At 41.4% G+C, this 20,575-nt stretch overlaps 1 protein-coding gene across 1 annotated transcript; it reads right to left on the reverse strand.

Annotated features, from left to right (window-relative positions):
- Positions 1–7,822: 7,822 nt before the first annotated feature.
- On the reverse strand, positions 7,823–11,402 carry LOC126484017 (ejaculatory bulb-specific protein 3-like). Its single transcript, XM_050107341.1, has 2 exons — positions 11,157–11,402; positions 7,823–8,469 (listed from the first exon to the last, which is right to left on the reverse strand). The coding sequence occupies exons 1-2, from the start codon at positions 11,350–11,352 to the stop codon at positions 8,279–8,281; spliced, it is 387 nt and encodes a 128-aa protein (XP_049963298.1). The 5' UTR covers positions 11,353–11,402; the 3' UTR covers positions 7,823–8,278.
- Between the last annotated feature and the right edge of the window lie 9,173 nt (positions 11,403–20,575).

A 20,575-nucleotide genomic window follows, 5' to 3' on the forward strand; every position in this document is an offset into this window, starting at 1 on the left:
CACTACTAGTCAGCTTTTTATGTCCCTCTTGCATCGTCCGTCATTGGTTGCCTAAGTAGCAGAATTTCTTAACTTCTTTTCTGCTAATTCTCACTAATTTCTTCTCTCCTCGATTTATTCTCAGTTCGTCTTCTGTACTCATTAGTATGTTTATTCCATCGTCTGCCTGCTTAGCTTGATGGTAACATGCTTGCCTCCCATGCAGCGGGCCCGGGTTCGATTCCCGGCCGGGTTGGAGTGTTGTGTTGTCCTCATCATCACTTCATCCTTATCACTGGCACGCAACAATGTAGCGTCGACTGCAGTAAGACTTATACCTGGCGGCCGAACTTCCCCATATGGGTCCTCCCGACCAACAATGCCATACGCTCATTTCATTTCATTCCACCACCAGATGTTGTAATTCTTCTTCACTTTCACTGAGGATGATAATGTCATCAGCGAATCTTATCATTAATACCCTTTCACCTTGAATTTTAATCCCACTCTTGACCCTTTCTTTTATTTCTGTCATTGGTTCTTCGATGTGTAGACTGAACAGTAAAGGTGAACGATTGTCGTACACACGTTGTAATGCGAGCACTTCATTCTTGGTCTTCCAGTCTTATTGTTCCCTCTTGGTTCCTGTATATATTGTATATTATCTGTCTTTCGCTATAGCTTACCCCTATTTTCCTCAGAATATCGAACAATTTTACCAGGTCGACAAATCCTATGAACGCGTTTTCGTTTTTTTCAGTCTTGTTTCCATTATCAACCGCAACATGAGAACTGCCTCTCTGTTGTCTTTACCTTTCCCAATGCCAAAATGATCGTCGTCTAACATGTCCTTAATTTTTTCCGTTCTTCTGTATATTACTCATTCAGCAGCACGAATGTACGAGCTGTTAAGCTGATCGTTTGATTATTCTGGCACTTGTAGCCACTTGGGTTGATGACGTTTCTTCGGAAGTGTGATGGTACACGAGGGTTGTCCAGGAAGTAAGTTCCGATTGAAACCACAGTGAAAATCAGAAGCCGCCCCGACTTAGACATTTGGCGAAGCGTTATACCAAATTTCCAACACCATCGTCATAGAAGGCAGCCGCCTGTGCTTTCCGATAATTCTCTACGCTGGTCTATAGCTCGTAGCCTGCTCCCAAGTGTTGTCTTCGCATCCAGCGTGGGTGATCGAACACTTCCCATCGAAAAGGCTGCAGGAGCGTCTTCACTGCCCCTGCAGAGTGCGGCTGAGAATTGCCATGAAGAAGGAAGTGCGTGGCAGTTGTGTTAGGTGGGCTGCATTCATTAAGGCGAAGCCTCTCAGCGGGCCCTCCTACTTGGCGGGAGACATCGTTGTTCTAGGCTCCTTTACTCGCTCACAGTGCGCTCACAACTGAAAAGAGCGCCTTGATGCGATCGACGGTCATACTAGAGACACTACCCAACACATCTGTGCAAAGCTTCATCGGGTGTTCACTGTGGTGTTCATTTCGTGACCGATCGGAACGTACTTTCTGGACAACCCTCCTATCACCAGTCTCATATCTTCTACACATCAACTGGAATAGTCGTTTTGTTGTTCCCCCAGTGATTTTAGAATTTCTGATGTAATGTTATCCATCCCTTCAGCCTTTACTGATCTTAAGTCGTCCAAAGCTCTTTTAAATTCTGACTTTAACATTCGTCTTCCAGTGACTCGCACCCCTCAAGGAATCGTTTGCGCCATTCCACAATACTGGAGCGGCTCAGACTGTACTCACCGTACACAGCCTTCATCCGTCGATACATTTCACGGCCTCTAACTCCCTCCGCCGCCAAAACTCGAATCACTGTTCATTGTTCCTGCTTACTCACCTACATGTTAGGTAGTGGACGATAACTTGTGTGACAACATTCTCTTCAGCGTGAAACCACACTGGCGCTATGTAATGTCAAACGGTGCACAGGCGTCAATCTCTCTACCAATAGATGGCGCCACCATACCTGCAGTTATGTGGCGCTACCTTACGTGTAAGGCAAAGGTAGACGCGCTGACCAGGTTTCATTTGAATAAACCTCATACTTCCTGTCGGCTCCTGTTTCTTCTTCTGTCACGTCGTCAGACAAGTCTTCCCCACTTATAGAATCCGTCGGAGTAGTCTTTCCACCTGTCCGCTCTCTCCTCTGCATTTAACAGTGAATTTCCCATTGCACTCTTGATGCTATGGCTCTTGCTTTTAATTTCACTGACGGTTGTTTTAGACTTTTCTATATGCTTAATCAGACCTTCTGACAATCATTTCTTTTGCTGTTTCTTCGCATTGTTCATGTAATCCTTTCGATCTAGCTTCCCAGTGCTTTCTGTTTATTTCATTCCTAACTGGCGTTGTACAAACTGGTAAGTGTGTCTCGCTACAGTGTTTGACATTCATTGAGACGGGATAAGATGTAGTTGACCAAGCCTCTCGTGGTTTCTGGGAAAATCCCTATAACATTCGGTTTTGCTGAATGAAATATTCAAGACTGCTTGTTCAGTTACTTCATTTCTTTCGCGATTCGCGTGTGGATCTTTATTATGATGAAACTTGTACTGTCATATCTTGCTTAGTAGACTGCCATGCACGTGTATTAATCCCTGTGCCTGTCTGGATAGCATTACTCTTTGTACCATGGGTAGCGCAATTATTTTTTCCTCGTCGATTAAAGAGGATCGGTCGTGATTCCTGGAAGTCACAACTCCCTTTTCCTATTATCCACAGTACCTTGCGGGGCAAATCACGTATTTACAAATTGTAGCTGACGTAATTTAATACTTCATGTGCATTTTCTTTAGTTTTGAATGTACAGTCTTCTTTCCCAAGACCAAACGTGAAGATTTTTGTAAAATAACTAATTGAATTCCAGTTGCTTTGATTCCTGTAGCCAGTTAACCTGTGTCACTCTCTCATCGTCGGCGATGTTTATATACAAGGGTCATTTCCTTTTTAACAGTTCCGTAGTGAAAATCATTTCCACCGCGTAGTTACCTTTTAATCTATTCGATGTTGTCAAATTATAAGGTCTCTCTATATACCGCTTGAAACAGTTAGCTTCCAGAACGCAGATTCCAGGACATCATGTTCAGAGTCGAGCGATGGGTGCCACTCTGGAATCAGTGGAATTTGTCATGGAATCGACTATAGAGAACATCATCGTCTCGTAGCTAGTGAGATATTGGTATAGACGACAATCAGTAATATTTCCGTGTAAGGAGGGAAGTGCACAGTTATTGTTGTTATGCACACCTGAAATGTCCAAACCAGCCAAGAGACATAGCACTGATAATAGCACAACAGAGCCAGTATTCTGCCGTCTGGTAGCACAAAGCTATCGTATGGACGCACATTTAGGACTCAGATTTCAAGAGCAGGGTACTTCTTAACTGATCCTACTAGATTACGCATTGTCTGCTGCAGGTAACATAGTGTTTGATCACGATAAAGTGCGGTGACTCACAGGAAAAGTGAAAGACACCTTGTGCAACTATGAATGGAAAACAGGACCAACTTATCAACGTAAGCACCCTAAGATTTCTTCTGAAAGTAGAAAACGACCATACGTGCCCAAACGTATATCGCAGTGTTGAGCTCATATGAGTCCTAGGAAAGCGCTTGGAGTAGATTCTAATTCAACATCAATAACCGGAACTTGCTGGGAGCAGTGACAGGACAGGATTTCCCGACTCTACTTTCCAAACTTGAGAAGACCTATGACAGCACTTGAAAGAATAATGTTCTGGGACAGTCCCAAAAGTATGTCTTCCAGTAATGTCTCCGTAAAATTTTTCAGACGTCCTCGACTCGGAGATATTTTAGGCACCCAGTCTGGGAAAGCCTATTAGTTCGGTTTCAAAAGAACAGTATCTCTCAAGCAACCAACTATTACTTCCATCAATAGCGGAACACCCACAGTAACGAATCTCGTACTATGCTTCTTACAAATGAATGATCTCACAACATTCATCTCCACCTCCAACTGTGATAAAACAGCACAGAAAGACCAATTTTAAAGAGAGGGGGGGGGGGGCTGCGGTACTCGTACATACACTCTAAGATAAAAAAACGACGCAGCACAAAGGAATTACCCAAATTGGATGTAAGTCGGTAGATGCGATGTTCATACACAAATATAGAAATGATTCTACTTTCATAAAAATTGGATTATTCATTTGAGAGAAAGAGCTTCACAAAATGAGCATGTCAGTAATGTTGTGGTACATCTCAGGCCGTTAGGCAAGTTATTCGGCTTGGCATTGATTGATAGCCTTGTTTGAAGTGAACGTGAAGAGTAAGGTGCAAAATTCGCTCCAACTGGCGCTTTAAATGGTCAGAATCCATAATGCTCCATTGTGGAGTGATCGAGCGACCTTGCTGACCAAGGCAGGTTTTGGCAGGAACGAAGAGAAGCCGCAGAAATTCTCGGCGTGTGCGTGCGGGCTCTTCTTGCTGAAATGAAAGCCCAGGATGTCTTGCCATGAAGAACAATAAAACGGGACGTAGAATATCGTCGACGTACCGTTGTGCTGCAAGGGTGCCGAGGATGACAACCAAAGTGGCCTTGCTATTAAAAGAAATGACACCCCAGACCACCACTTGCGGTTGTCGGGCCGTGTGGCGGGCGACAGCCAAGTTAGTATCCCACTTTTGTCCGGGACGTCTCCAAATAAGTTTTCGGCTTGGAAATTCATTGACTGGAGTAGAATTTTCAGTGACGAGTCCAACTTCGAAATGAGCCCCTATTGCCAGCGAAGCTGCCTCGGTCAGCGGTGGGATACCTAGCTGTCACCCGCCACACGGCCCGACAACCACTACTGATGGTCTTTTCATAGAAGGACCCCTTTGTTTGTCACCCACCACACCCTCATAGCACTGAGGTACCCCGGTGATACTCTACACCCCGTTTTGTTGCTCTTCAAAGCAAGCCATCTTGGGCTTACATTATAGTAAGATAATGCCCGCCCGAACACACGCCGAGAGTTTTCACTACTTGTTTTCGTGCTTGCCAAACTCCACCTTGACCAGTAAGATCGTCAGAGATATCCACAATTGAGAATGTTTCGAGCATTATGTGCAAGGCCCTCCTTCTGGTGCAAGGGGCCTCCTTCTGGTGGTCAATCACTGCAGTGATTTACCACCAGAAGTAGGCTGCTCCTCACACAGCATTTTGGTCTGAAGATGACCACAGGCGTGGTCGAAACCGGTTACCAGAATAAATAAATATGTGATCAAGGCTGGTTATAATAGTAACTATTAGTAATAACATTGATCACTGTCTGCTCCCACGATGTATTCAAAAGTGATTTGTTTGTCTGTACAGGTACAGCACATCAGCTGCTTTCCGGATAAGTCCTTCGTGGCCCGTCGGATGTTTTTTTTTTTTTTTGTATTAGAGTGTATATCTGGTTCTAACCATGAAAAAATCAACCTATCAGTCACAACTCAGGACTGCGCTTACACATTTCAAGTTCTCAGAGAATACAGTGTGCATAGACTTCCACCGCTCACGATGCGCATTTAAAACATCGGCATTGAAAGAAAAACGCCATTCAGGGCATGATGAAGTCCATGTGATTCTTGGGCCTCATTTTGACTGCCCGTGAATTTAAAATGAATGAAACTGAGGAACGAAACATCTTCAACTACCTGGGGAAGAGGGATACTGTGTGTCCTCCAGTTTTACAAGTTAATCTCATTAACGTGACTGCATACCATTTCCGTGGGTTAGCGAAGCCACCAAATCTTAAGGTTATTGAGGCTTTCTACCGTGAGGTGATCAGGCTGGTCACACTAACCTATATGAAAAGTTCAGGAAGCCTGTTTGCTGAACCACGTAAGCTGTCTCTGTCCATCTGTCCATCTTGATGATGTAACAGGCATATACTCCGTGCCTAGTACACAATCACCAATATTCCAATGAAAGGCCATTCGTAAGTCGGGCTCAGACAAGTTATTTGGAATCCTCACGACAGCAAACCTTTAGCACTTAGTCTGAACTGTATTTTAGCCCTGAAACCTACTGGCACCTGAACCTATTGGCACGTCGGGTAACGAAGAGGCTCAGGGGCATTTTAAAGTCACTCAAATAGCGGAGGGAAAGCCAAATCACGTTTTACAGCACCATTATACAATATAAAGTGTGAACGCTATTACCAAAGACCTACTGACATTATAAGTCTGAGCATACATCCTTGCAATCTTGGCTATTCTATGGTTTTCCACTATTGTTTTTTACTACTATTTCGAAGTTAATGGCGAGACATTTACGATTCTCGGAGCATTAAAGCAAATGAAATGTTTCTAAGCCATAAAATGTATCATATGCTCACATACCTTGATATACAGCGACTCACCTCGTGTGTGTAACCAGAAGAGAAACCAGTGTAGCCAATTCGGGTTTACAACAACAAGGAATAGATGTGATTTGCTCCTGGACATCAGTGTGGGAACTCTAAGAAACCAAGGAACCATACACATGCCATTTTGTCCCAAAACGCATGCTTTCGACTAGGAATATATAAAGATACACACCATACAGGAGGACTTACCAGAAATACTAGATAACTTGTGATGCACCAGTCAGGTGCAAGGGAAATCTTTCTCATCCACCTGATCCACTAGCCTGTGTTACAGGGATTCCAACTCTGGCAAAAGTATCTGCCTGTGTGCAGTGTTTGTGATATATCACAGTCAAAGAACCACACTTTGAAATAATTCCCCCAGTTTGCTAATGAGATAGCAATTGACAAAGTATTGCAGAGGTAATTTTTATCTACCTTATGTGATGACACACAGAGTATCATTCATGTAATGAATTGTTGTCTGGCTATTTAATTTTATATAATTTGTCGAGCACGATCCCTTAACTTGGACCTCAAAAGTTATTCGAGCAACAAACCTTACGTATTCCGAGGCTCTCTAGAATCTTCTACAATTGTTTGTGTATAGTAATTTTTAGAATGTTATCTTTCTTACACGTTCTGTTGAGTATCACATTTCCTTCCACAGTAATGACTGTTCTTTGGAATTGATATATCTTATATAGAAGATGTATATGACAACTGTTTACAGCGTACCACTGTGGTAGAAGTGAAATCGAGATGAACAAATTAATGTACTACAGTTCTTGTCTATGAAGCTTGGAAACAGCCTCAAAGTGGCCTACAAAGGACACCTACGCTACAGCGAATGTGTGCCGCACAAGGTTTTAGCTGAAATGGTTCTTGAATGTTAAAAATCCATTTTTATTACACTCACAAAGTGTAAAAATAAAGTTTGTGAAAATTTTACCTTATAATATTGTGAATTTCAACAGATTTAAATTACTATGAGACTCCTGCGGTGTGAAATTTAAGATTCGATCGAAAATATGTAATTTCAGACGATTAAGTTTGTGGTTTCCTTTCTTATGTGTGCACTTGTCCTTGCCTAAGAATGCCTGTGTAGCAATCCCCAATGAAAAATGTAAACCCATACATCGTGGCCATGACACACGATTCTCGTTTTATACAATGTTTTTTGAGTGTCTTTAAACAGAGGAGTCCCTTTTTACTGCTGATAATAACACCCTTATCAGGTTTGAAACACAGAGACATGATGTCACTAGCACAAACAATGTGGTGCCTAGTACAATGCATTACCCATGAAATTAATAAAACACTCCTGTCTATACTTGAGATATTAGCTACATGCGTGTCTGAAGGTGCTATTATACTGAAATCATTATTAAAAACTGAGGTGACAGTGAGAGTCCGAATCTGAAACTTCCCTGTGAACAAGAAGAACGAGCCACAGGAATCGGAGACCTCCAGTAAATGGATCGCATATTCTGGCCACCATGTTCTTTTTATTCTCGATAGATATTTGCACAGAAAAATAACGCTATTGATTAGAAACACATCGTTATCCATCTAGCAAATACTTTACAAATAGTTCTGAGATTAGTTAGCCTTTCATACTGAAGTATAGTATTTCTCAGGAAAAAAGAAGAATCGAAAGTCCTTCGGTGCATAGCTAGATTTGTAATGATTCTTAAGTTGGCACTCTTAGTGTGTTTCATCATCCGCCATAGCGCAAATCATATTGCAGTAATACTGATCTACAGATCCGGCAGCGAATCAAACAAGAGTGAAATTGCTTAATGTTTAGTGTCAGTTTAAATTTGATATTGAAGTCATTTTTGATGTTATTGCTAATTATTGTACTAAAGGCGATACATGTAGCACATGGAACATTTTATTTCAGCAGAACATCTACACAACAGAGACGCGGGAGTACAGTGTTTATTCGTGGAGCTCCTTCTCCTTGTCCTCGTACTTCTTGCTGTAGGTGCCATCAGGGTCGTACTTGGCCTTGAGCTGCGCCCAGACGTCGGGCTTGTGGTTGATGAGGTGCTTCAGCACCTTCTTGGTGCCCTCCTTCTGCTTCTCGTTGCACTTGGCGCACTCGTTGCTCAGCGCGTCAGGAATGACACCTGCAAGCAGAAAACCCCACTATTAAACCTGAGAGCTCATTGAGATTTAAGCAGAATCTGACAATTTTACCAATGAACAAAAGTTTTCCTGCTTCCAAATATTTGGATTAGAACACTCTTATTAATTAGTAACTACTGAAAAAATATTTTTTCAACATTTTTCTTTCTAGAAACTGCTGCATTTTGTTAACTCATACATAAATAAAATATTGCTTTCCGAAATTTCATAGTTACCAGGTACGAAACAAACTTACGTCAGTCAACATCTAACTGCAAACTTCAAATTCCTAATACAGGATGACACAGAATAACGAGAATGTTTGAAATGAGTAGTGACAGCCATGGGCACGTGGCAGCACTGCGGGTTCGTGACAGCGAGTAAACAGTCCGCCATTTTAGTAATCGTGGCTAAGTGAAACGGAAAACAGCGTGCGTTAGCCATAAAAATGTTTCATAAAAACAATGATAGCTTAGTAGCGGCGCAGAGGGAGTTTCGAAGTTTTTATAATTTAGGACTTCATGATGCCATTCCGTCGATACACGCGATAAAATGTTGGATTAATAACTTGGAAGAGATGGATCTGCCCTCAAGAAGAAACAAACAGTACGACCAAGAAGTGTGCATTCTTCAGTGAACATTGATGTTGTACGCGAGTCTGTCTTACTAAGCCCACGGCGTTCAGTTCGTAAGCAAGCAGCAGTGGTTGGAATGTCCGAGAGAGTGTTCACAGGATTCTTCATTTTCATGTAAAATTTCATCCGCACAAACTACAGATGGTGCAACAATTGAAGGACAACGATTACCGGTTACGATTAGGATTCCGTCAACAAATGATAACAAAAATAAACAATGACGATGAATTTCTAACGAGTTGTGGATATCAGATGAGGCACATTTTCATCTCACGGGTTATGTGAATAAACAGATGTGTCGTTACTGGGCAAACACAAAACCTAACGACGTGCATGAGCGCCCTTTACACGCTAGTAAAGTGACAGTATAGTGTGGTGTTCCATCACATGGGATTATCGGACCATATTTTTTCGCAAATGAACAGGGAAATGCAATAACTGCCAATGCCTATCGTTACGCAGAGATGTTACCAACTTTCGTTACACCAGATTTTGAACAACTTTCCAGACGTTCAACAAGCCTGGTTTCAACAGGACGGAGCGACTTCACATACTGCACGGCAGTCAATCGCATATTTGCGAGATTTATTCGGTAACAGTGTGATCCCACGATTCGGTAACATTCCCTGGCCCCCTAGATCGCCAGATTTATCGGTTTGTGATTTTTTGTTTGTGGGGCTACCTCAAGAGCAAAGTCTACGCGACTCGATCAAGAACCCTGGATGAGTTAAAATAGAGAATTTGGGATGCAATTCTTAGTATCCCAGCTGAGATGTTGCAGCGGTAAATGAGGAATCACAACAGCAGATTTCACGAATGTATTCGTAGAGGAGGAGGCCATCTAAAGACGTAATTTTTTTTAAAATGATAAATGCGACCAATGTTTCGTAAATGGCAAAGTTTAAAGGTTTCAATAACTATGAAAGCAATTTCTTTCCTTCATCACTTCTAGTTTTATTGGATTGTGGAAACGTTCCCGTTTTTCTGTGTCATCGTGTAGTTTACCTTTGGTTTTTTGTACACAGTCAAGTTTAGATTTAAGCAATAATGTTTAATATACCACATAAGACAGAGAGACCATAGATTAGAGAACAGTAGATCAAAACGGGTCATAACGAAGTATTATAGATAAAACATCACATAACCAATATTAACTCCGGCGAAATATATTAAGACGATTGCAGTTACTCCAGTTATTCCTCCTATTGGTTTTCAACATTTACATATCGGCATACATGTAAACTATAAGTTGAATAAAGACATTTTTATGTAGCAGCAGAGACCTATCTGAATTACTGGCACCAAATGTAACGTTTACACGCTTTAAATACGCCAATATCTTCTTACAGCAACTCTTATAAAAGTTGATTATAAAATAAGTCTCAGGCGCGTTTATTTAATGATAAAGCTGTTACAGCTTTGCGCAGAGTAAACCTCTACCCAACATTTGACTGGTATCATTAAGTATTACCTCGAATCTCACGACGCTGTTGTTTAAATCTTTTCTCACAATGGCATACTGACCGAAATCGCTAACAAAATTAACATGAAATAAACAAGGTTGATACCGTCTTTGTAGTCAAGATTTGAAAATCGTTGTAGTTCTCGGGCATTATACATATCCAAAATTATCGACCTATGAAAGTATTATATGATTACTATTCGAAGGCACTGATTAAAAAGTTTTTACTGTCGTTGATTTATACGAAAAACGTGTATCTTTTCGTTTATTTAAATGCAGCATTTATGACGTTGTGATTATAGTCGTATTAGTAGTATTTTTAAAACTATTATTTTGTTTTGGTCCATATGATGTAATTTCATATTTTAATTTCGCACTCATCTTGCAGTTTTCGCCACTACCAAAATCATATGTCGTGCCAAGTTTCCTGCACCTTACATTTCGCTCACTTTACTGTACTGTAACTGGTTGGTTACAGAATTCTGACGCTGATTAATTGTCCTACTGACTTCGTTAGTGGTAAATTTATATTTTCTAGGCTGGTCATACTATTGATATTGCCGAACGTTGCCGTGTGCACCAGGCGACTTACTCTTGAGCTCCTTGCCGTCGGCGGTACAGTTCGTTTCGTCATTCTCCAACAGGCACTGGGCGTACTTGTTGAGCAGGCGGTCGTTGGCGAGGATCTCGTCCAGGTTGACGTTGTCGTACTTGGTGGTGTACTTCTCTTCCGCGGCGGCGACCACAATGACGGCTAACGCCGAGACGAGCACCAGGGCGGCCTTCATATCTGCTGGGAGTTGGGTCTGCGGTGCCGGGTTCACTGCTGATGCGGACACTCTCCTTCACCGAGCTTATATACAGCAGGCGCTGTCCCCCACCACGCGGTTCCTCTTTTCCGTCCTGGGAGGTAATCGTGCGTCACCAGCCATGCGTGTTTTTCCATTCCAGTTTACGGCCAATTGTTTTACTCCAACGTTAGCTTTACTTAGCTAATTTCCAGTGTCGGATGTAGATAAATCAACATGCAGTTTTGTTGTGCTATTGTGAGTATTACTACGTATCCAGAGACCTTGCAATGAACTTTTAATGTTTTAGTTTTGGTACATAGCATAGTAGGTGATCAGAACAGAAGCTGAAACGTTGCTGGAAGACACATTCCTCCCCTGTAACTGTTTTACGTCATTAGCAAATGGGCTGTCTGCCATGTTACAACCTCCTACCGTACTGCTCTGTATTACACCAGTCTCACATTCTCTCTTCAGCTGCAGCAGATAGTTCTCAAGCTAAATTCCAACAATATGCCTCGTAAGTGTCGCACAATTACTCCAGACGTCAATAATTCCGTTAGTTTAGTTGTATTCCAATCGGCAATAATGTATTTACATCTGGCATTGAATGATTGGAGTCAAAGAAAGTCATGATACACTATGTGATCAAAAGTATCCTGACACATGCTTGAAAACGACTTACAAGTTCGTGGTGACCTCCATCGGTAATGCTGGAATTCAATATGGTGTTGGCCCACCGTTAGCCTTGGTGACAGCTTCCGCTCTCGCAGGCATACGTTCAATCACGTGCTGGAAGGTTTCTTTGGGTACGGCAGTCATTCTTCAAGGACTGCTGCACTGAGGAGCGGTATCGATGTCGGTCGGTGAGGCCTGGCACGAAGTCAGCTTTCCAAAACATCCCAAAGGTGTTCTATAGGATTCTGGTGCGGACACTGTGCAGGCCAGTCCATTACAGGGATGTTATTGTCGTGTAACCAATCCGCCACAGGCAGTACATTATGACAGGTGCTCGACCGTGTTGAAAGATGCAGTCGACATCCCCGAATTGCTCTTCAACAGTGGGAAGCAAGAAGGTGCTTAAGAAACATAAGGGCAGGCCTGTGCTGTGATAGTGCCACACAAAAAAAAGCTAGGGGTGCAAGCCTCCTCCGTGACAAACATGACATCATAACACCACCGCCTCCGAATTTTACTGTTGGCACTACACACTCTGACAGATGACGTTAACCACATTCTGTACCGTGGTGATTCGTCACTCCACACAACGATTTTCCACTATTCAATCGTCCTATGTTTATGCTCCTTATACCAAGCAAGACGTCGTTTGGCATGTGATGTGTGGCTTATGAGCAGCCGCTCGTCGAAGAAATCCACTTTTTCTCACCTCTCGAGTAACTGTCACAGTACTTGCAGTGGATCCTGATGCAGTTTGGAATTCCTGCGTGATGGTCTAGATAGATGTCTGCCTATTACACATTACGACCCTCTTCAACCGTCGACGGTCTCTTACCAGTCAACAGAGGAGGTCCACCAGTACACTTTGTGCTGTACGTGTCCCTTCACGTTTCCACTTCACTATTACATCGGAAACAGTACACCTAGGGATGTTTAAGAGTGTGGAAATCTCGCGTACAGACGTATGACACAAGTGACACCCAATCACCTGACCAAGTTCGAAGTCCGTTGAGTTCCGCGAAGCGCCCCATTCTGCTCTCTCACTATATCTAATGACTACGGAGGTCGCTGACCTGGAATACCTGCCAGAAGGTGGCAGCACAATGCACCTAATATGAAAAACGTATGTATTTTTGGGTGTCCAGATACTTTTGATCACATAGTGTAGATACCTACTTTGTTAACATTTTTTGTGTGTGTTTTTTGTGATGTCACCGCCAGACACCACACTTGCTAGGTGGTAGCTGCGGTCCATTTAGTACATGTCGGACCCGCGTGTCGCCACTGTGTGATCGCAGACCGAGCGCCACCACAAGGCAGGTCTCGAGATAGGGACGAGCACTCGCCCCAGTTGTACGACGACTTTGCTAGCGACTACACTGACGAAGCCTTTCTCTCATTTGCCGAGAGTCAGTTAGAATAGCCTTCAGCTAAGTCCATGGCTACGACCTAGCAAGGCGCCATTAGCCTTACATAGTTTGATAGTTATCGTATGAAATGTCTCATCAAGAATGCTGTATTCACATGAAGGAATAAAAGATAAGTATTCGAGGAGCTGCATACTTTTCTTATGAGAATTCACTACTTATCCTGTTCCAGAATTCACGCCCGTCTGCGTTAGATAGCGTGCATTTCGGCCTCCTCTATCTACAAGGTGTTGGCACATTTGTCAACACATCATTTATTGTTTACGGTTGTGTGGCTTATGAACATTCTTGCGTGCTTTGATTCTTTGGTACTACTTTTTAACGCAAATGTAGTAACTTCAGAAAGTAAGTTACATGTCGTCTCACGCTGCGAACATTGTGTAATAACACCAGCGTATTGTCAGAAGAGGGTATACGGGGTCGCGAGAAAGCTTGAAAGAATATTGGAGCGTAGTTGCGCTCAGACAGACTTGTTAAGAAAACAACTCGATAAGTTGCACCGTTTCCGAGTTAATTAGGATCGAAATTAGGTCCGCGGCCCGCCAGATACAATTAGTGTCTGTTGTTCTCATAGCGTGGATGATGGCGCACGAGACTGCCCAGCTTGGGCTCGAGTTCGATCCTTGCCACCGTCCCGTGTCCGGGTTTTATTTCGCTCTCTACTTTGGCTTTAGGAAATCAAAGAAAAAACGTTTGATTTTGCACACCGAACGACAACGCTCATTGACTCGGAAACGGCGCGACATATTTAACTTTTTTCTTAACAGTTATTTCTCAGCAGAACCTATCCTGCAACACCCTTACAAACTTTTCAGACTGTTTCTGGCCATCCTGTGTATGCTAGTTTTCATGTAGATACAGTTCTGCTGCGCTACGGGTAACAGGTGCAGTACAGTGCTCTAGTGAAACGACGCGGCAATTGGAAACGTACTACAAAGTTAAAGCACACGTAACTGTATTGTTCTTGTGGGCAAAACGTCTAAATTGCACACAGATTCACCGTGAATTCCTGGCGATATATGTAGCAAATGCAATGTTGCGTCCAACCGCAATGAAATGATGTCAACAATTTGACCAAGGCCGCACGGGCGGGGGTGTTGATGACGAGGAAGACCAGATATTGCACCATGTAATTTTTTTTTCGACAAGCTGAAAAGTCATCTGGATGGAAAGATATTTTACGATGATGACGACATTCACACTCTCTCTGCTCCTTGACCACGGAGAGAATTTCATCGTCTAGGAATTGATGGGTAGAACTTTTCGACAGTTGTTTACAAAGACTTGGTAACTCTGTTAAAAAATAGTAAAAATGGAAAATTGTGGTAAGGTCTTATGGGACCAAACGGCTGAGGTCATCGGTCCCTAGGCTTACGCACTACTTAATCTAACTTAAACTAACTTACGCTAAGGACAACACACGCACCCATGCTCGAGGGAGGATTCGAACCTCCGACGGAGGGAGCCGCGCGGACCGCGACAAGATGCCCTAGACCGCGCGGCTACCCCGCGTGGCTGAAAAATAATGTCACGTCTTTGTGTCGCTTTGAAGTATAATTTAGCATTCAATATAAGTTACTTGATCTGCCATTAGAATGCGTGAATTGCTTTTTGAAGTCTCCTCGTAGCTATTTTCACGTCATTTACTCCTTTTCAGAGAAATAAGAACGACATTGGAGAAGGAAATGTTTCGGTATTCACATCCAAGGATTCCGAATACTCAGCAAACGTAGTGTCAATGTAATGTATACTTTGCCTGGTAGTAGAGAGCAAATTAAAATAGTTGAAAGAGCCACCTCTAATGTAATTGTTGACGTACTGAATTTAAATTCGCACATTGTTTTCTGTTAATTACTGATTTGTTTTCCTGGCAGTTAAAATAGCTACCGCTTATATAGGTGATGAGTGTATTCAGGCCATGGATGTTGCGGAACGTACCCATTGTTCGATAAGCGAAATGATCGTGAAAAGTATTAACTAGTTTCCATCTTAATTAGTGATAGTAACAGCGATTCGTTGTGCTCATTGAAGGTACATACGCTCTGTTTTAAATGAAATGCTTGAACAGGAAGACGCGATACTTGATCAGTCTGATGGCTGTCTAACAACGTACTTACCCCTCCTTTCTAGAACAGAAAATACATAGCCTGATAAAATATGTGAGAAATCTATATAAGACGACGTTATCATTCAGAACAAATCAAATTTTATGGTTGGCGCTCGCACGTGCAACTGTCTCAGCCGAAGGGACAGGCGAAAGTAAGGTTAAATGGGAAAGAGCCTCTTCTCTGATAATAGTTTGTCCTTACATATTAATATAGCTATCAAAAATGGTTTAATTATAGAGTCATCCTTATTTTTACTCATTTATCGGATATTGAACGTTTTTATGTTACGTTCGCACTGACACATCTTAATATGGTACTAAGGACAAAAATATTTAAAAACAAATATGGTGTCTTTTTATTTCACATACTTGACTGTTTCCCGAAAACCTGGAAGTTACACTTGACTACACTTCCAGGGTTCATTTATGAGAAATTACTTAAAATGAGGCTCGTTCATTTAAACTCATTTTATATTTAATTTTCTGTATTGCACTTATTTTGTAGATTTATAGGTTTTTATTTTGGTGCACATATTTTGAGCTTTTAACTGACGCGCTCGGGTAATGTGAAATTAATTTACATTTAACTATGGTCCGACAGTATTTGTTCTCCAGCACGTTCACCCTTTCGGGCATGTGACCAAGGGAAACGGACAATAAAACCTCAGTCTGAAAGCTCATACTTCCAAAATTACAGTAATTTGTTTTAGTGCAAAATATCTCTGATAACGAATATAATCATATACAGTAACAACATAATAATAAACTATTTCTTGAGCTGATGCTGGAATAGTGAACCTCCGTCTCATTAGTTATGAAATAGTAAATGTCTTTTCCTTCTCGGTTGTCATGATAAAAAACCTTTAAGATTATTCAAAAAGTACTTTATGACTTTGTACTTACCTGTTCGACAACTAAGAAGTTTGTTCGGTGTTCTAAATGTCCTTCGTTGTACAATGGAATAGTTCATCAATAAAGTTACATTTGACTGTGTAGGCTGACATAATTCCAATATTTTAGGGAGAGTGTATTCTCAGCTATTTTATCAAACATCGTTGGGTGACGGCGACGTGAGTACAAGCGCGTAATGTATCCTTTATCTGGCAGTAAAGAGCAAATGAAAATGATAAAGATAATTGTATCCGCTTAAAGTATGCAGCGTATAAGTCAAGGTTCGTCGTCTAAAGGATATATCACACCTAGCACATCTTTATCATCTCACACAGTGTCTCACGCGTTAGAGATTATCCTGGCGAACGCTATTCTTCTTCATTTTCTCAAAGTTAAGAACACTACCACTGTTCTTGCAGTCTTAAAAAGTATTTCGTCGCTGCCTTGATGTGAGTATTACAACGTGTTTCTGCAGTGAAGCAATGTCTAAATCTGAAATATTGTGTATTCACCTCTTCTCTAACTGCACTTATACACGCTGAGTCACCGAAAACGCCAGACTCGAAATTTTCGAGATCCTTTGCAGGCAAAAAATAAAAAAAATTCTTTACACCCTATCGTATAAGATTCGATAGTTTTTTTTGCCTTATCTGCGAAAGTTGATAGTTTTGAACAAAACTGCTATAAAGCAAACCTATGTCTAAATTGCAATAAGATTGGTTTGTGAAAAACTTTTATATAACTTTCTCTAAAACAATTTATTTCTGAATAAGATAAATGTGTTAAAACATTGTCAATATGAAAAGTGATTCATGAAGAGGACATTAGAGTTGTATAGACCTGACGGAAAGCCAGAAAGGCGAAAAGGTGTAATGGTTTGGGGTGCTGCATCTAAGTAGAACAAAGAAAAGTGAAGTTAGTTAGTAGGCAGCACTTATTTATTTAAAAGCAAAATGTCTTACTATTTTGATAAATAACTTTGAATATAGCATATTCTTACGAGCTAAAGTACAGTAGTATACTGAAAGTAGTTACAGTAGAGAATATCATACCGTTGTGCAAAAGATTTAACTGCTTAAATCCAGTGCTATAATCAAAATAGAACCTAACTGGTTAGATTTGTATTATTTTTCGAACAGTGTTTGGTGAATAAATATTTCATAAGAGTTGAAAGCTTTTACCGTTCCCAGACAAAGTACAGTCAATGAGCCACCGTTTGGTTAACTGCTGAGATGGTCCATAAATAGAATGATAATTCCAAATTATATGTTCATATTGTGTTAGTATCATAGCATGTAAGTTCGCTTCACAAACTTAGAAAAATAATCTGAATTACAGAGATCCCCCATGGCCGATTTTTCTTTGCCTCCATTTGAATAGTATTACCTACATAAACTACAGAGAAAGTGTTAATGTATCTGGATGCTGTAGTATAATTCCTTTGAAGATAAAGTTTGAATGAAAGTTAGTTAAGGTGCTGTAACTGAGAAACTGGTTCTGCTTTCAGTAAGGAATAAACAAAATAGCAGACCACAATTACACCTTAGAATAACCCAATTAAGATATCTTCGTGGCTAATTAGTTTGGTGACCGTTCAGATAGTCTTCACCACATGTAAGGCCTGGAACCAAAAGGTTACTGATTCGATCTCTGATTACTTGTAATAAAAGTAATTCCTTCAGGATAACAAATTAGCGGTCTGATACTTGTATCCGTCGGACATACACTACATGGTCAAACAGACTTAAAATTCCTGTAAACTGGGTAAAGGTAACTTAGGAAATGTAAGTTTCAGAAAACTTTGGAAGTAACATTTATAGGAATTACTAGAGAAGGCACTGATTCGATACTGACAGCAGGTCATGTTTTGAAGAGAACGTTACACACGAGTAGTGGTATACATACCTCTGAGTGAAAGGGCGTTTTAATATTAAACATGGTTTTCTCCTGTGACAGTACTAACAGTACTCTAAAAGAGTTAAATGCTATAGCTTGTATGGCCGAGCACATTTCCTTGGATAGTAGCACTGCAACAATGTCCTGCGCACGTTCGTGTGCATCTGAAGAGTTACTCGAGGGTTAACAGCCCCGATTGAGACATCGATATAAGCAGCCAGGTTAGCGATTCTTTGTCACGTACCTTCTCCATTTCTAACAGGGAGAGAATGAAGCAACAGTCAGTGAGTAGGGAAAAGTATCCTGAGCGTGATCTTTTTCATCTGCCGAGATAATGAAGCTTTCAAGAATACCTGACAAGAGTGAAGACAGCGTCAGCCTCCCCACCAACTCTACCAGGAAACGCACAATCTAGCTGAAAGACAATCTCTGACCCCTGTCTACACTGCATGGATTACTGGCGTGAAGCGAGAGTTACGACTTCATGTCTCCTGGGTAATTGCCACTATCTACACAAGGCGGAGGTCGACTGCATTTATTGTCTAGATATTTCTTGAGATGATGCAGCCTGATAGATTGCCAATATCGTGAATAAAAATGAAAACGATTGTTCTCTTCCGTCTCGATATGGTTTATGACGTAATACCCTAGCTCATGCTAGGGAGAAGCGAGCTTCACTTTTTCACATTGTTTCTAAATCACTTCATGTGAATGACATACAATAGCTCTTTCCCCAATGTTTTTGTTCAGTATTATAGGTTGAATGGTGACTTGCATTTTCCTCACAATACAAGAAGTTTGACTGGTGGTAATCCTTTAAACACAGAATCGCGTCCGTAAGAAAGAAAGGTGACGTTCGGAAGGGTAGCTTACGACCTCCCAAACGCTTCACAACGCTTTCGCGACACAATCTGCGTTCTGCCCTTAGAAGCGTCTCCCATTCCGTTAGCCTAAAGACAAAATGGTTCAAATGGCTCTGAGCACTATGGGACTTAACAGCTGTGGTCGTCAGTTCCCTAGAACTTAGAACTACTTAAACCTAACTAACCTAAGGACATCACACACATCCATGCCCGAGGCAGGATTCGAACCCGCGACCGTAGCAGTCGCGCTGTTCCGGACGGAGCGCCTAGAACCGCGAGACCACCGCGGCCGGCCCTAAAGACATGGTTGTTGGCTTATTTCCATAGATTTTCCATAGTTTCACTCCCTGCCGTCTCATGTTTCTGGGTCAGTGAACCCAAAGTAAATAACTGTTTGTTGAGCAGAAGCTAGCAGTGAGAAAATTTTGTAGAATACCGTACATCTTACAGAACCGTGTCTCAGGATGTTAGAAATCTTACACTCCCTTCTCAGTGCGTTTACACCTTAGCGGTTTTTGTTGTTGGCGATAAAAATCAGTGTCAGCTGAACCGAGATTTACACAATAGCAGTACTAGACACAATACAGAACACAAATCTACACCTAGAGTCCTTATCTAGCGTTTTAAATAGAGTAATGTACTCTAGTGAGAAGATACTTAAACAGTTTTCATCTAAAGTACGGCAGGAAATTTGAAGTCCTTACCAGTTCAAAAGAAAATTAAAAAACAAGTCACTAACCACTCACTCTGGAAAAAATCTGAATATCTAGATTCAAGAAAGTGGTGAAGCTGCGGGATTGCTAATAGTGCACCGTAATTAAGACTCGGTATTTACATATGCCACCTTCAGAAGGTGGCATGGGTAAAATACAAGGTGCGAAAGGCTATTTACAATTTGTACAGAAACCAGATGGCAGTTATAAGAGGCAAGGACATGAAAGGGAAGTAGTGGTTGGGAAGGGAGTGAGACAGGGTTGTAGCCTCTCCACGATGTTATTCAATCTGTATACTGAGCAAGCAGTAAAGAAAACAAAAGAAAAATTCGGAGTAGGTATTAAAATCCATTGAGAAAAATAAAAACTTTGAGGTTTGCCGATGATATTGTAATTCTGTCAGAGACAGCCAAGAACCTCGAAGAGCAATTGAACGGAATGGACAGTGTCCTGAAAGGCAGATATAAGATTAACATCAACAAAAGCAAAACGATGGTAATGGAATATAGTCGAATTAAACCAGGGGATACTGAGGAATTAGATTAGGGAATGAGACACTTAAAGTAGTAGATGCGTTATGCTTTTGGGGAGCAAAATAACTGATGATTGTCGAGGTAGAGAGGATATAGAATGTAGACTAACAATGGC

Source organism: Schistocerca serialis, chromosome 6 (genome assembly GCF_023864345.2).
Source record: "Schistocerca serialis cubense isolate TAMUIC-IGC-003099 chromosome 6, iqSchSeri2.2, whole genome shotgun sequence".
Taxonomy (NCBI): Eukaryota; Metazoa; Arthropoda; class Insecta; order Orthoptera; family Acrididae; genus Schistocerca; species Schistocerca serialis.

What these genes read in the sequence shown, in the direction of transcription:
- LOC126484017 (XM_050107341.1), bottom strand. Translation starts at nt 11,352, where the DNA reads ATGAAGGCCGCCCTGGTGCTCGTCTCGGCGTTAGCCGTCATTGTGGTC. An exon ending in CGACGGCAAGGAGCTCAAGA is followed by an intron (nt 8,470 to 11,156) that starts GTAAGTCGCCTG and finishes TTCTGCTTGCAG; the next exon opens with GTGTCATTCCTGACGCGCTG.